We start from the raw sequence: 14,865 nt of genomic DNA, 5'->3' as shown, positions 1-14,865 counted from the left end.
CCCCCCCCCCCCCCCCCCCAAAAAAAAAAAAAAACCATTTTCAAGATTCCCAGAGCTGTTCCACTAAACAAAAATGCCATTGAGCTCTCCTCATGAAGAAACAAATGTACCATTTCTTCCCAAAATTGCACTCGATTTCAAATGTTGTCGCAAATCACAACCAATTGTAGCATTTGCAAGAATCATGACTCGAGTCCATAAAACAAAAAAGAAGATGGGGGCAACTCCAACCAAGTTGCTTAGACTAATTCAGTAATCACAAGATTATAAGTTCTACTCTTGTAATATGTTGTCTTATTAGCCTTCTTGATTTGAGTGGTCGGGTATGGGCAACCTAACCTAGTTCTTGTGATCATTCGTTAGCTAGGGTTAGAGGCAAAATTTACCCCGTACACACTTTCGGTAGTGACTGCGGATTTCCAAACAAAAATAAAATACACGTTTTCAAGAACCAGATGATTTCAAGCACATTTCTCATCTCCACCGCAAGATTGTGCCCAATTCCATTTCTTCCAAACAAATACACAGTACATCTAAATCATTTCTCCTAGAACCCACAATAAAATCATCAAATCACCCGAAACAATCCGACATTGGTCAGTTAAAAATATCGAATCTTTGAAAACATCACCAGATCCAGCAGCACCAACACACACACCCCCAAAAAAATCATACAAAAATAAACAATTTTCTTCCAAAAGAATCCGAGATTACGACCAAAGGGTGTCTTTTCTGACAGTGATCATACCTAGTGATAATGGAGACAGAGAGCTGATTTGCTGTGAGTGTTTTCCTTCTTCAAGAAGCTGCCATGCAAATCCCACCGCTCCTGAAATCTGACATTAACCCAGTTGGTAGTAACATTCACATTACCACTAAATATGGGAAATGTTTCGTTCATGGGCTCATGGGATCCATAAATTTCTCACGAATATTCGTATGATTTCTGTCGTAGTGGAAGAAGATATTTTATTTTAGCCTTTTAGGTGCCTAATTTTATTGATAAGATTTATATATTTTTTTGGTTAAGAAATAAAAGTTGTTTATATTTAAAAAAAAAAAAGAGCTTTTAAATTATTAATGATTAATGATTAAGCAATGAAGACAATAATAAAAATGTAATGTACATGAGCATATGATAAATGAAAACCAGGGAAAGAAAATGGTCAAATAGGTCCTTAAACTTTACATAAAAAAAAATAAATTAGGTGTCTAAACCTTTTAAAGGTGCAATTAAACCCTTTAACATCTTATTTTTGTGCAATGAGGTCCAAAAACAGGTTGGTGACCCGTGATAGCAGGTCAGAAATCATTTCCGATAAAAGCAACCGTCGACGACGACAAAGGTAGCCGAAAAAGTCAACCAGCGACTAGAGAGCTGATCAATTCTGGTCACCTTCTCCAATAAGGCGACCACACTGGTCGCCTTCTTGGATAAGGCGACCATTTATGTGGTCGCCTTCCTAGAGGTAGCGACAAGATTTGGTCGCCAGTTGACTTTTCCGACAACGGTTGCTATCGTCGGCGGTTGTTGTTTTTGATCGGAAATGATTTTTGACCTGCTATCACAGGTCACCGATTTGTTTTTGGACCTCATTGCACAAAAATAAGATATTAAAGAATTTAATTGCACATTAAAATCAAACATTGTTTTACCAAATGAGATACATAAAATGAGAGAAAGGAGTAAAACCCTGACGTCACCCATAGCCAAAATCTTGGGTTTTACCTTCCGCACCAAGCCAAAATCTTCCATCACCGCCACAAATCTCTCGACCGATTGCTCTCGCCTTCAATTGCTCTCCCATCCGTCAAGCGCTCAACCTCCAAGTCAAAACCTTCAATCTTCCATTGCTTCTGCGCTCAACTCTGGCTCTCTGCTCTGCCTCTGTCTGGACGAGTTTCATTCAACTACAAAGTTCCCTTTGAGCCTGGTACATCTTCTATCTCTTTTGCTAATTCGAATTTCCCTTCTGGTAGTAATAGATTGGAGTAGCGGAAATTAGTTACTGTCCTGCTAATTCAAACTTCATTTCTGGTAGCTGTGGATTGGAGTAGCCGTAAATTAGTTACTAGTTGGGAGTAAATTAAAGAATGATTAATTTCATGCCTCTGATCACTAAATCATAAATGAATAAGAATAAAATCGAGTAGGAAACAATGTAAGAAGGAAAGTGTGCTAATGAAATAATTCAGTGAGAATAAGAGTAGTTGGAGAAAGGCTTGGGTTTTTGGGGAAATTGACAGAAATTGCAAGTTTTGAAGCCTATGGACAAAAATGTGCAACGATTAAAAATTGGATATTTTTGTGTAAAACTCATTTGGGAAAAGGTTTGAAGTGTTAACTCGGCCTCAAACACTTTTGCCAAATGTATTTACACTGACAGACAGTTTAAAAAAATTATTATTATTATTATTTTTTCTTTGTCAAATGCATTTGGCTTATATATACATCAAAGTGAAGTTGGCATTGGTTAGGTACTAGAATTGCATATGCCAAATGCTATTTTGGTACAACAGTGTCATATCATCTGCATTCCTTTCACCTTTTTTAATCGAAAGCCCCAAAAACAATATCCAAAGCCTCAGCTGAGACAAGTGTTGGTGTTGAGTGCTAGAGTCGTTGTTGACATTTGGCTGCTTGAACAAGGAAAGAGTCACAGAAGGAATTGGAAACCTCTACCATAATCACTCAGCTTCTCTATTTATATAATATTGAATTATTTTTGCCATTATCTCTCAACAGAAAACTCCTAAAGCGATAACTATTACGAGTAATTATTTGCTAGTTAGGCGTCGGAACTATTGTGGAGAAAGTGATGTCGCATACGGGTGGAGTTTGAGTAGATCTTGATTAAAATTTGCAGGCATGGGAGATTTGGAGAAGATGGATTTGGAATGTCGGGATGGAGACACGAAGACATCTGCGACAAGGATTAGGGTGAAGAAGAACAAGATTGCAGAGTTGGACCACAAGATAATCGAAGAGAACGTTGAAGAAGGGTTGGAGGGGTCCACGACTCAGTTGCCGCTAGCGGCGGCGGCGGTTTCTATAGCCTTTGCGTCGGTCGCCGTCATTTGCTATTTTAGGTTTCGGAGAAGAAGATGATATCATCACTGTACTTACATTAGGCAAATGTGTTTATGGTATGATTTGACGCTGTTGTGCCAGAAACGCATTTGCCAAATGCGATTCTGGTACGTGACCAGTGCCAACTTCATTTTGACATCAAAAGTATTGATGTATATTTTGATGTATATATATGCATTTCCCAAATGTGTTTGTGTATATAGTATAAATACTTCAAACGTATTTGCCAAATGCGTTTAATGAGTTTTATACAAAAATAATTCCAATTTTCAGAAGTTGCACATTTTTGTCCAAAGGTTTCAAAACTTGCACGTTTCTGTTAATTTTCCTTGGTTTTTGTACCTGTTAGGTTCATTATAACACTATGGGGTTTGAAGAATATACTATAGATAATAATACTAAAAAATTATCAAAGTATTTTAAGGAAACTCTAATCTTATACATGTGTGTTAGTGTTAAATCCCTTGTTCAAAGTTCTTTACATGAAGTATATATTACAAAATGTGAATGTTGCTTGTTTATGAATTACATGCTTAGAACTTTTTCTAAAGTGCCATATGCCTTGTGTGAAAATTTTGGAATTACAGATGTTTCCCTCACTCCATCCAAATGAAGAATAATCTATATTTTCTAGTTTAGCTTTTTAATCTACAAGTTGTTGAGGAACCAGTAGAGGTTACAACTATTTTAACAGTTTCCAACAACAATTTTGAGCAACTGAGCAAGGACAAAAGTTTAAAGTTTAAACCTGCTTGCCAAGCCTTCCAAATTGTCTCAAGAATTAGATTTTACGTTACTAGTGCCATTGGAAGACAATGGCACTCTCATGGCAGAAATTATCCACAAAATGGTCCAAAATAAAGCGTCACATGATACAAGGATTTATGTTGCAAGGCAAACCACTGAACATATAGAGTTTACTATCTAATTAGTTATGAAGATAATTCATTAATGTCTGCTATCATTTTCTTTTGTTTTGTAGAAAGGCTACCAAGAACGTGTTTACAACTTTGTCAATCCTTTGTCCCCTCAATTAGCCATCCTGTTGTCAGAGGTTCAGTTCCTTTCATTTTCTATTTCTCAGAAATCCAAATAACAAATATAATACAGTTTTGTCATCAAAGAGCTTTCTATATTAGGATATTTGGAATGCTTTTTAATCAAATAATGACTGGTCTCTGTTTGATATTTTTTAGCACCTAGGTTTTATGGGTTGTCTAAGAGTTCATCTTCCTCAACTGGGTTTATACCCAAACATCAAATTTCCCAAAATTCAACCTAAACGTTTCAGTATTTCTCCTATTTCTTCCGTGAAAGTAATCTGTGGTTTGAGGAGTAGGCCAAGAAAACCCTTGTGGAGGTCAAGGGTGTTGTCTACAGAGACCATACAAGCAGTCCAGTCCATGAAATTAGCTGCAAAAACGCCTAATAAACTGGAAGAAGTTTTCAAGACCCAAGTGAGCAGACTCTTGAAGGGTGATTTGCTGGATGCCTTAACTGAGTTGCTGAGGCAAAACGAATTGGAGCTAGCTCTCAAGGTATTATCACGCAAAGATTAATACGATTTTTTGAATTAACTCTGCAATTTTCTGAAGCATTGTTTTTGGGGTTTTTAATAATTTCTCTTGTAGTTTTGTATTGATAAGAATGTTGAGTCTATACTCTTCCATGTTGTCTTGATGAGATGAATTGATTATTACACCCATCTCTATGGATGCAATTTTTGGTACAGTATTATTCTTTAGGTAGTAAAGCCAATTTAGATTTTTCACATTAACCGTATGCCTCATTTACAATAACTGTTCAGTTTTTAGCTTTATAAGTTGAAGCTAGTACACTTTTGTATCTCTTTGAACAGTTCTGTATCTCTTCGACTCTTACCATGCATGGGAAGCTAAAATCTTGAGATAATTTATTTCATCTTTTGGGGGCATATTTTGGGAAGACATAATCTCCTCTTTTCTGGATATTTACTAAACTTATATTGATTATCGTTTTAAAAGTTTTTCACATAATTGTGCATTTCATCTGAACTGCCTTTGAGGTGCAGGTTTTCAACCATGTGAGGAATGAAATTTGGTATGTTCCAGATCTTTCCATTTATAATGACATGTTAATGTTGTTGGGAAGGAACAAACTGATTGAAATGGTTGAGAAGCTCTTTTGTGACCTGAAGAAAGAGGGCTTAAAACCCGACACCCGGACATACACTGAGCTGATTGGAGCATACTTTAAAGTGGATATGATAGAAAAAGCCATCGAGACGTATGAATTGATGAAGGCATCACATTGTGTACCAGATAAGTTGGTCATGACAATCATGATAAAGAACCTTGAAGACACCAAGCATGAAGAAGTTGCCAAAAGAGTGAAGAAAGATTGTGAGCAGTATTTTGACTACCCCGAGAAATTCCTAGAAGAAGTTGAAAGACAATATGTAAGTAAATATTTTAGTTTACACAAAAAGATGTTAAGGAGTTGTCAGTCTTGAACACCTGAAATTTTTTGAGTGATGAGGGAAACCCACAACTACTATCCGAAGGTGTGCATTTGGTAAACCCGGCATTGTGACCCTAGCCGGCCGGCAAAGGATCATAATGAGTTTGATCAGTTTAGGTTGTTCATAGCTGACTGGCTCAAACCAAGAAGGCCAAAGGCCGCTCCCACGAGTCGAACTTATAATCTTGTGTTTACCAAGCCTACAGCCTGACCAACTTGGCTGGGGTTGCCATCTAAAACACCTGAAATTTTGTCTATACACATTCAATCACATCACAAACACTTGAAAATAGGTTACTCCAGTAGGTAGCTAGCTATATATTATGATATATTCTGGTGCAATATTTAATATTTCCAAATTAAATACCAAAGTGCTAAGCTTGTTTGCTTTACTTATTTACAGCCAAAGCGAAGGTCCCTTACTATTGTGTGAAGACTTCAATCTTTTTGAAAGAACAAAACTGCAGTTGTGGAATATCATGACATTTTCTTCTGTATTGAGTTGAAGCTTTGAGCTGAAGCAGGTGATAGCATGGAATTTGTGGTAGTGCACTATTAATATGTACTCAAGGCATTGGTTGCCTTTTCTTTCACCAAAGTGAGTCCATTTTTCTTTTGAATATAGAAATGACATTATATAACAGTGAATCTTTTGTAGAACAGTAGAATGTATTGATTTTGTCCTCTTAGACTATTTTGATCATGTATATTATTGGGGTGCATCAGATATTAAGCTCAGTAGACTTGGAAAACTCTTATTTCTTAGTGATTTGAGTATTTGAATTAGTTTTTCTGGCTAACTAAGCAAATTAGGTAGAATATGGCACACATTGCAAGGTGGACTACTGATAAATATTCATTTTTAGTATATTGAATGTCCATTTTTAATGTACTTGTGGTCTAGTGGCACCCGATGTCCCGGTTTACACTCCCATATGGATGATGGGAGTGGGTTCGAGCCTCAGTGGAGGCAACTGTTGACTCTTTGTGCTTCAGTAGGTTGAGAAAATAGCTATGAACAGATATTACATTGTAACAGAGTTAGTAGTACTCAAAAAATATGACTGAAACTCAGTTACATTAGTCATATTTTACGAGATGTAAAAACCAGTACAGAATGCAACACATTACACAAGCAGTTGATGTTTTCTTTGAAGTAGCACAGCCTTATATTACAGTCTATCTGTACACATTTATTCACAGGCTTTACATATTGAGGAAGAGATGTGATTGGAGACCGGTGAAGCCAACCACATAAACCTCCGACAAGTTTCAGTTATGTACTCATATTGAGGAAGAGATGTGATTGGAGACCGGTGAAGCCAACCACATAAACCTCCGACAAGTTTCAGTTATGTACTCATCAAGTCATCATCCAGCAACTGCAATATGATAACAATAAAAACTGCATTTTATCCATTAAGTTCTCACTAGAAAACTTGAAATAGATGGAAAACCCAACAATAGGTTTTTTTTTTTTTTTTTTTTTTTTTTTTTTTTTTTTTATGTTTCACATTTGCAATTGCACGAGTTTTTGTCACTTCTGGTCCCACGAATTTAGTTACATTGAAAATTAGCTGTATGCCTTAAGTGCTTCCCATTTTTTATCATTCTGGTTAGAAATCCGGTGAAATTTCATCGGGTTTTATCAACTTGTGAGTGACTAAAGTTTATAGGCAAAAATCACACTTTCTACAAGAGTATGTCATACGAATTGATTTTTTTTGGTGACAAGAAAAACTCATAACCATATCTAAAAGGGTACAATGGGTAACTCTACTCTTGTGTAATAGCTTATAAACCACACAGGAGAGACAAATCACACTAGGAAGACCATGCACGACGAGCTTGACCGGAGAGTTTCTGGCAAGAATCGAACTCGTGACCTTCATGTACGAGAGTCATGCTCTACCCATTTCCCCCATAAACTTTGATAACTTGCAAGTCATGACCAATCCAGTGCACTAGATTTCTCATCGGAAGGACCAAAGGTGGAAAAAAAAAACCAGAAATTGTGTACCTATAGTGGTAGTTTTTATACTTGTGCACCAAATAGTGGGAATGCAACCAAACTCGTGGAATCAAAACGGGCAATAAACTCGTGGAACCAAAACGGGCAATAAACTCGTGGAACCAAAACGGGTATAACTCGAATTGCATTATGCAGTAGAGGATAACAGACCTCGTATCTGCTATGTCCAGTTCCTCTTGGCGCGGTGTTGAGCGAGTTTGTCCCTCCACATAGCTGAACCAAACCATCACAGTCAAATACTAATCAACTATCCTAACCAAATCAACTGCAGAAATGGAATCACTCTTGCAACTTCATGTAGCTGTTGAAGAAGCACACAGCATAAACGAAAAAATATACTCAAACTGTTATCCTCGTGCTTGGGGTGGAGTGTGGGGATGGCAAAAGTAGAGAAACAGCGATTCCCGCTGTTCTATAATGCTGAAAGGTAAAGTTCCACAAGGTGTACATAGACCTTTCGGTTTGAAAGCACATTGGAACAAAGTGTAGTTATTTAAGACTCTGAAAGACACCAAGTCACCAACTAGACAAAAAAAAATTATGGTTACTCTACCTCTTCTTCCTTCTCCATTTGCGTTTTTTGTATAGACTAACCGGTGAGCAGAAACGATATAAGAAAAGCGGGAAGAGATCTGTAGGCGATGCAATGTTCTAGACATGGTTAGAAAGTGTATGTACCTGCATCTATGTAGCGTCCCTCTGCTGCAGCGATAAGCATGTTGCGCAAGAGAGTAAACTCCTCTGTCTCGAAGCATGGCCGGCCAGTAGGCCTAAATCCACGAGATGGACACAAATGCATAGTCAAGCATGAATCTATACTACATTGACTCTTTGTGCTTCATTAGGCTGAGAAAGTAAGTATGAACAGATACTACATTGTAATAGAGTCAATAGTATTTAAAAAAAGCATGAATCTATACATTGGATTAGTTTTATTTTTTTACTCTGAAAATATGTCCGTTCCAAAAGCATTTATTAGTGTGATAAGCATTTGTTGTGGACACGCTAGGTGGAGATCGGTAACATAGAACCATGCCTGCGAGAGGGGGGAAATGAATCTAATATACCTGTCCAGCTCGGTGGGCAATGATCCATGTGAAGTTGAACCCTGAACCAACGAATTGGCCGATTCAATTATCCTCATGCCATCACTATACGCCACATACTTGTTTACTTGAATTGGCACCTGTGAAAATTAGAAAACATCTATTGATTCAGAAGAACAATACGTAGGGATTAAACTTGCATAAGATTACTGATTTAATTATCCTCGGCCCAGTACTGTCGTTTATGAGGCACTACCAGAGTTCGGTTAACAAATTTTCTGATCCATCGAGGACCAAACAATGATCAGATTTCAGCCTAAGCAATCACAACCCATCTTTGGTGTTAACCCAATAAAGTGATTACCAGAAAACTGCAATATACCTTATATTCTAAGACGACCATATATAAGGTCAAGGGAACAATAAGGCGGTAGCTTTTAAAACGGACAACATACAAACACGAAGGAGGGAGAGATGAGAATAGTTACGTTGCATATGACAGCAATATTGATGGCATCGGAAGGTCGAAGGTCCACGGTGAAACTCTCACCTTCATTACCCAGCTGCTATAAAATCCACATTGATGCAAGTTAATCAATACTCAACAAATGATGTTTGGATCTCAAGCAACGCAATTAACATACCAAATCATATATAAAAAGTTATACCTTGGAGAGGAATAATTTAGCAAAATATGCCTCATGTACTCGCTTGGTAATACGGACAAGTTTTACCTTCATAAAACAGGTTACACCATTTAAAAAGAAAAAAGAAAAAAGAGATAATGCATCGACTCGAAGAGTGGAGAATACAGAACCAAATAAGAAACTTACTTCATAGCCCATCTTCTCAATCATGTCCTTAAACACTTGGTACATTGTAGGTCGGGCCTGCAAAGCAGCAAATATTTGTTGTTTTGCATAACTACCGGTCAGAATTGGGATATTAAAGCTTTAGGTTTAGCAGGATATTAAATTACGGATTCTAAACATACAATTTGGACATTTCGTACTGCAGCCATGAGCGTTACAATTGGCATTTCCACTGTCAAACAAAACAGATCAAGTGAAATTAGGAAGTCAAGTGCATAAATGCACCAAAAAAATCTCAAAAAGAATAATAGATGAATATTGACGTACAAACGATGATAGGAAGAAGAAGGCCCGTTCCATCTTCCATTCTCAATACTATTGCTGGATGTGGTTCATACTCGGGAAGATGGTCACCTTGAGGGTTGTTATGGACACATCTCATATGCCTACCATCTCTCATTTTGATCAGGAAACCATTTCGGATACTCTGTACTTGAACTGAGCAAAGCAAAAACACGGTTACCAGAAAATTTGTTCAGGTGTCAATTTGATTTGCTTGTGAAGTGATACTATATCAAAAAGGTCAATTAATTGTATGGGACTTCGAAAAACGTCTAGATTATGAAAAATAAAAGTCTAAAATGCAGTGGAGTTTCTGACAGTTCCTTCAAAATTTAAACACAAAGTGGAAAAAGGTCCACAGGCAATATTCAACTACACAATACTAGTATACACACACACAACACACGAGTGCAATTTGAAAATTTATATACCAGCTTCAAGAACGATAGAATTTACATAGTCAGCATCATTCTCACTAAAGTTCTCAGCTCTGTTGCCATTGCCATTGGAAGACGAACTGAAACTGCATTTGATCACTGTGCTTATTTCTGATCGCGATAGTCTAGCCACTTGAACTCGTCTACTGCAGATCACAGCAGACCCTCTAAACCCACTTCTAAGAACTTTAGTAGTCTTCACTGAAGGTGAATTGACCGGAACAGAGTATTCACCTGTTCTTTTAGCATGAACTACGGGGCAAACAACTGACCCTTGTACAGAGGTCATTTTACCTCCCTTCAAAATCAATGAAAAATCACGAATTATGACAAAATCCCATATTTTTCTTGTAAACTAGACATCAATTTGCTAATTCATAGCATGGCGTGCATGCTTTTTCTACTTGCTTGTGCAATTTACGCAAGGCTACCATGCAAACGCAACTAACATAGCACATTAATCCAATTACCATGGCCCTCATATCCCATAAGGTTCACCTGCATACTACACAAAACTTGAAATTGATTTGGAAGAAATCAGTTCCTTTGATCATCAACCTGATTTTGGCCTTCTAATAGTAGTCTTTCTGTTTTATGTCACAGCATACTTTGATATGAAACATCATATAGACTCATTTTTCTCAATTTGTAGCATCACCATTTTGGAGAATCATATATATATATATATATATATATATATATATATATATATATATAGATAAATAATCAAATGAGACAACATCTTCCCGTGAGACTGTGAGACACAACATGAATATTATAGTCAAATGAGACAACATCTTCCCGTGAGACACACCATGAATGCACACAGTCTACTACAGGAATGAACATAGCTAGTGTGTGCAATTTGCTAAACATGATTGCACACACTCTAGTCTGTATGCATTCCTGTAGGACATTGTGTGTATTCATGTTGTATCTCTTGTCTCATGGGAATATGAACATTAGCCTATATATATACACTGTTTGTTGCCACTTGCACAGTAGTACTATCTGATCATTTAAACAGAGTTCAAAGAGCCAGAAACAGATTCCTTTTAACAAATAAAGCAGAAGATGAAGGTCCATTTCTCTACCTCAAGCTCAAAGTTTCAATGCAATTCATCTCAGATCAAAACATCATAACATAAATCTTAACATTCTTAAACAAATGCACCAAACAATCGCGTTACGCAAACAACGCACCTGAATTACCAAAAAGTTCCTCGGAAAACTCTGGGTATTCGACGAATCACGCAATCAAGAGCTTATGAACAGCGATCGTGGCTTCAACCACACCAAAGTCTCAGCTTTTCGAATAATTTCGTCTGGGAAAAAAACCAGTAGACGCCCAAAGAGGAAGGAGTGCGCCCAGAGAGGGAAAATTGGATAATGCTGCGGCCGGCAGATGGAAATGGATAAAGGAAAGACAACTTTGTTCAACTATGTGAAAGCATGGAGTGATGGAAAAAAACAGTTTTTTATAATATGAGACAGAGAGGAAGACGTGAAGTATGGAGTTTATTTTATAACTTTATTTATTATTAAATATTTACATAAAAGTCAAAGTAACTTCTAACTCAATAACACATGTAAATACATATATAAAAAATACCAAAGCTAAAATAATACTCCAACATTACTATAATTAAATTAATATGTGTGAAAAATGAAACAAAACAAATAGAACTCAAGCAATAATGTATATTATTAAATGAAACTGATAAACATTATTTTTATTGTTATTTTAAATAATCTTTTTATAGTTAATCTGCAATTAGTGATTAATTTTTATCTAATTTTATTTACTATTGCTATATAAGTAGTTTTTAATAATATTGTTATTTTTTGGGGTTGTTTTTATTATTAAGTTAAGTTAAGTTTGTTAATAAAATTTGTCAGTCTAATAATTTCTTAACTCTTTTTAATCATAATATAGTTTTAGCAGTACATAGTCAGTAGGAGTTTAATAAGTATATACTAATGCCAAGAACCTTGTAGTCCAGTGGCATCAAACCTTTCTCTTTATATGGGAGGTGGTGGGTTTGAACCTCAGTCCTGGTGATGGTCCGATTGAACAGCGGAAGGGCGGCGGAGAAGTTGGACACAACGAGTATAACAGGAGGCCAAGGTCCGTCACTCTTCATCATCAATTCACTCCGAATCACTTTCGGAGTCGGTCTCCAACAAATTGGCGACGGCAGCTTTATTTTTGGTGTTGGTGCGGCATTCTCCGAGTTGCGGCGGCGACGTCTGGGTGGCGAATTCCGGTGACTGCTAAGGAATTATGAGTCGCAGCAGCTGGGCGGCTGGCATCTAATTCTGGTTTCACTTTCTATTTCTTTTTTTGTCTTCATTTCGCAACACAGCATTCTAATTCTTCAATTCTCAATTTGTTAGTTTTGAATATTAATTTGTGGAGCTTAGATTTCAGTGCCTAATGTCTAGCTAGAAGGGATGAATCATTTCTGTTGTTTTTAATTCAAGTTGCAGTACTTCGTATTATCTTTTCAATTCATTTTGTGAGTGAATTACAATGCTTCTTTCTTTGCTTTTAATTTGTAACTTCCAATGCTTTTCCTTTACTTTAAATTTGAGTTACAGTAGTTAAGCAATTACCTTTTCAAGTCATTAAGTGATAATGAATTACATTGCTACTGTATGCTGCCTACATTTGTTGTTAATGCTTAGTGCTCGACTACAATGCTAATTACAGTCTCTAGTGGTCATTTATTTGTTAATCACAATTCCTATACGCTAATGGTTTGCTATCTCGTTCGTTTTAGTCTTTAATTATTGCACTTCTCCAAGCTATTTTACTAGTGTTGGCTTAATTTTATTGCATATGATTTAATCTTGATATTCGGCATTTGTTTTTAGTACTTTAAATTGTTGAGTTAAACCTTTTAATTGTTCGATATTTTAAGTTTGTTAAATTGCATTGTATCAATTCCCTGTGGGATCGACCCTTGCTTTTGCACACTATCACTACACTGCTCGTGCACTTGCGAGGACATATATTTAAAACTGTCCATCAGAAACTATAGTAGAATTAAAATGATACTTTAATATTGCTATAATGAAACTAGCGTGGAGGGAAAATGAAACTAAAACTCGTAACAATATTGTCAAACTGAAGTGTAATTAAAATAATATATACTTCATGGTCCAGGATGCTACATAGATCATGAAATTTATATCATGTACCAGGGTCCACAGTGCACTGTGGAACCTGGTCCAATATACAGTATTAGACTTCATAAAATATATAATTCATGTTCATAATGCACAGAATTATATAACTGAGAATATATAAACACTTAACATAATACACATACACATAAACACGTACATATATAGCATGTGTATTTTGTTATGAATTTATGTGCCTTCATCTATATCTGTACATTATGAATTTCAATTACATAATGTGTATGTGTATTATGTTAAATGTTTATGTGTCATCAGCTATATAATTATGCGCATTATAAATATAAATTTTATACCTTATGAAATCAAATTTTATATATTGTATCAGAGTTTACAGTGCATTGTGAACTCTGGTGACCATGATCTATAGTAAGATTTGCCAAATAATGATTATATGGCTAGAAGAAGAGAAAGGGTAGTGGGCCGGACCAGAGAAGTTGGTATGTTGGGCCTGATTAATTGCTAGGCTTCTAATATGGGCTGAAGAACGTTCCATTGTGCTCACGAGAAGAAAGAACTTTTGGGCAGCTAGAGATATATAGTCAATGATGATCCAGCTAAAACAATTGGGCCGGACCTAATAAGGTCAACAATTAGGCTTTAGCTGATTTATAACAATCTCCCAAATCTAAAAATGCAAAACCACTCTATTCTCTTGAACTTCAATAGAAAAAAGGAAAAGAAAAAAAAAAATTGAGCTCAATACAATGACCCCTACTATGCCTGCCTGAAAGTTTAGTGGATGAAGTAAATTACATAATGTCTAGAGTTTTGGTAAAGAAGATAAATCGTGAAATATGTCTTAATGATCTATATATTCTTTAAAATACGTGTATACTAATATCACAACAATACTAATTTCATATCTCTTATTGGTAGGAGTCGACCATTATACCATATGACTGCCAACAAAGTAGGTGTCTATTTTTTTATTTTATTTTTTCTAAATTGGTCAACCAATTGAGTTGACAAATTATAACGTGTTAGTTTTTTTTTTTTTTTTTTTTTAAACCTCCTAGACTTAAATACTATAATAAGCTGGCCATATGCAATTGCCAAATTGCACATGTGAAAACGCAGGCCGTGGAAAAATAATAAATTTATTTTATGTAATTAATTACTTTATTTATTGGGGATAATGGGTCATGGGCACAATCGTGCTCACTGAATAATTTAGCTCGTAGCACTATTTTTTAAAATTATTATTATTTATTTCGTTAAGAACAAACAAAATGTTTACATGTCATAGGTATCGTACATAGAAAATTGGAAGCATGCGTTTGTGTGGATCCACAAAAGGTTCTGGTTTTTGGAATTCAAGATTTGGACAAAGTGGCCTAGATTATCTGTATAGTGCGTTAGTGGGCATAATATGCGTATTTTTTTAATTTAACATACA

The 14,865-nt window shown here is 36.0% G+C and overlaps 3 protein-coding genes across 7 annotated transcripts in view; 1 reads left to right on the top strand and 2 right to left on the bottom strand.

Moving 5' to 3' along the window:
* Positions 1 to 964, bottom strand: part of LOC116026586 (phosphatidylinositol transfer protein 3-like) — a 5,411-nt gene extending 4,447 nt beyond the window's left edge. The window contains exon 1 of the mRNA XM_031267909.1: positions 749 to 964. The gene's annotated coding sequence lies outside the window, so the exon portion shown is untranslated. The remainder of the gene's footprint in view (positions 1 to 748) is intronic.
* Positions 965 to 1,673: 709 nt separating this feature from the next.
* LOC116027573 (protein THYLAKOID ASSEMBLY 8-like, chloroplastic) lies at positions 1,674 to 6,376 on the top strand. The gene is made up of 5 exons (XM_031269275.1): positions 1,674 to 1,934; positions 4,074 to 4,145; positions 4,288 to 4,629; positions 5,142 to 5,528; positions 5,994 to 6,376. Exons 1-5 carry the CDS (start codon positions 1,674 to 1,676, stop codon positions 6,021 to 6,023), a joined length of 1,092 nt encoding a protein of 363 aa, XP_031125135.1. The 3' UTR covers positions 6,024 to 6,376.
* A 282-nt stretch (positions 6,377 to 6,658) lies between these two features.
* On the bottom strand, positions 6,659 to 11,655 carry LOC116027955 (bifunctional nuclease 1-like). Of its 5 annotated transcripts, none has more exons than XR_004100037.1 (12): positions 11,463 to 11,655; positions 10,254 to 10,557; positions 9,808 to 9,978; positions 9,663 to 9,712; positions 9,502 to 9,558; positions 9,337 to 9,402; positions 9,157 to 9,234; positions 8,690 to 8,808; positions 8,301 to 8,392; positions 7,773 to 7,835; positions 6,927 to 6,972; positions 6,659 to 6,850 (listed from the first exon to the last, which is right to left on the bottom strand). XR_004100037.1 is itself a non-coding variant. In XM_031269749.1 (12 exons), exons 2-10 carry the CDS (start codon positions 10,546 to 10,548, stop codon positions 7,783 to 7,785), a joined length of 981 nt encoding a protein of 326 aa, XP_031125609.1. In that variant the 5' UTR covers positions 10,549 to 10,557; positions 11,463 to 11,655; the 3' UTR covers positions 6,659 to 6,850; positions 6,927 to 6,972; positions 7,780 to 7,782. The 5 variants fall into 5 exon arrangements, 4 of the variants coding, with proteins under 4 accessions (XP_031125609.1, XP_031125610.1, XP_031125608.1 ...); XM_031269749.1 differs by having other exon boundaries at positions 7,780 to 7,835; XM_031269750.1 differs by lacking the exon at positions 6,659 to 6,850 and having other exon boundaries at positions 6,870 to 6,972.
* Between the last annotated feature and the right edge of the window lie 3,210 nt (positions 11,656 to 14,865).

Source organism: Ipomoea triloba, chromosome 8 (genome assembly GCF_003576645.1).
Source record: "Ipomoea triloba cultivar NCNSP0323 chromosome 8, ASM357664v1".
Classification (NCBI taxonomy): Eukaryota; Viridiplantae; Streptophyta; class Magnoliopsida; order Solanales; family Convolvulaceae; genus Ipomoea; species Ipomoea triloba.
The sequence above is the reverse complement of the archived record's forward strand: the minus strand, read 5'-3'. Positions and strand labels throughout refer to the sequence as shown.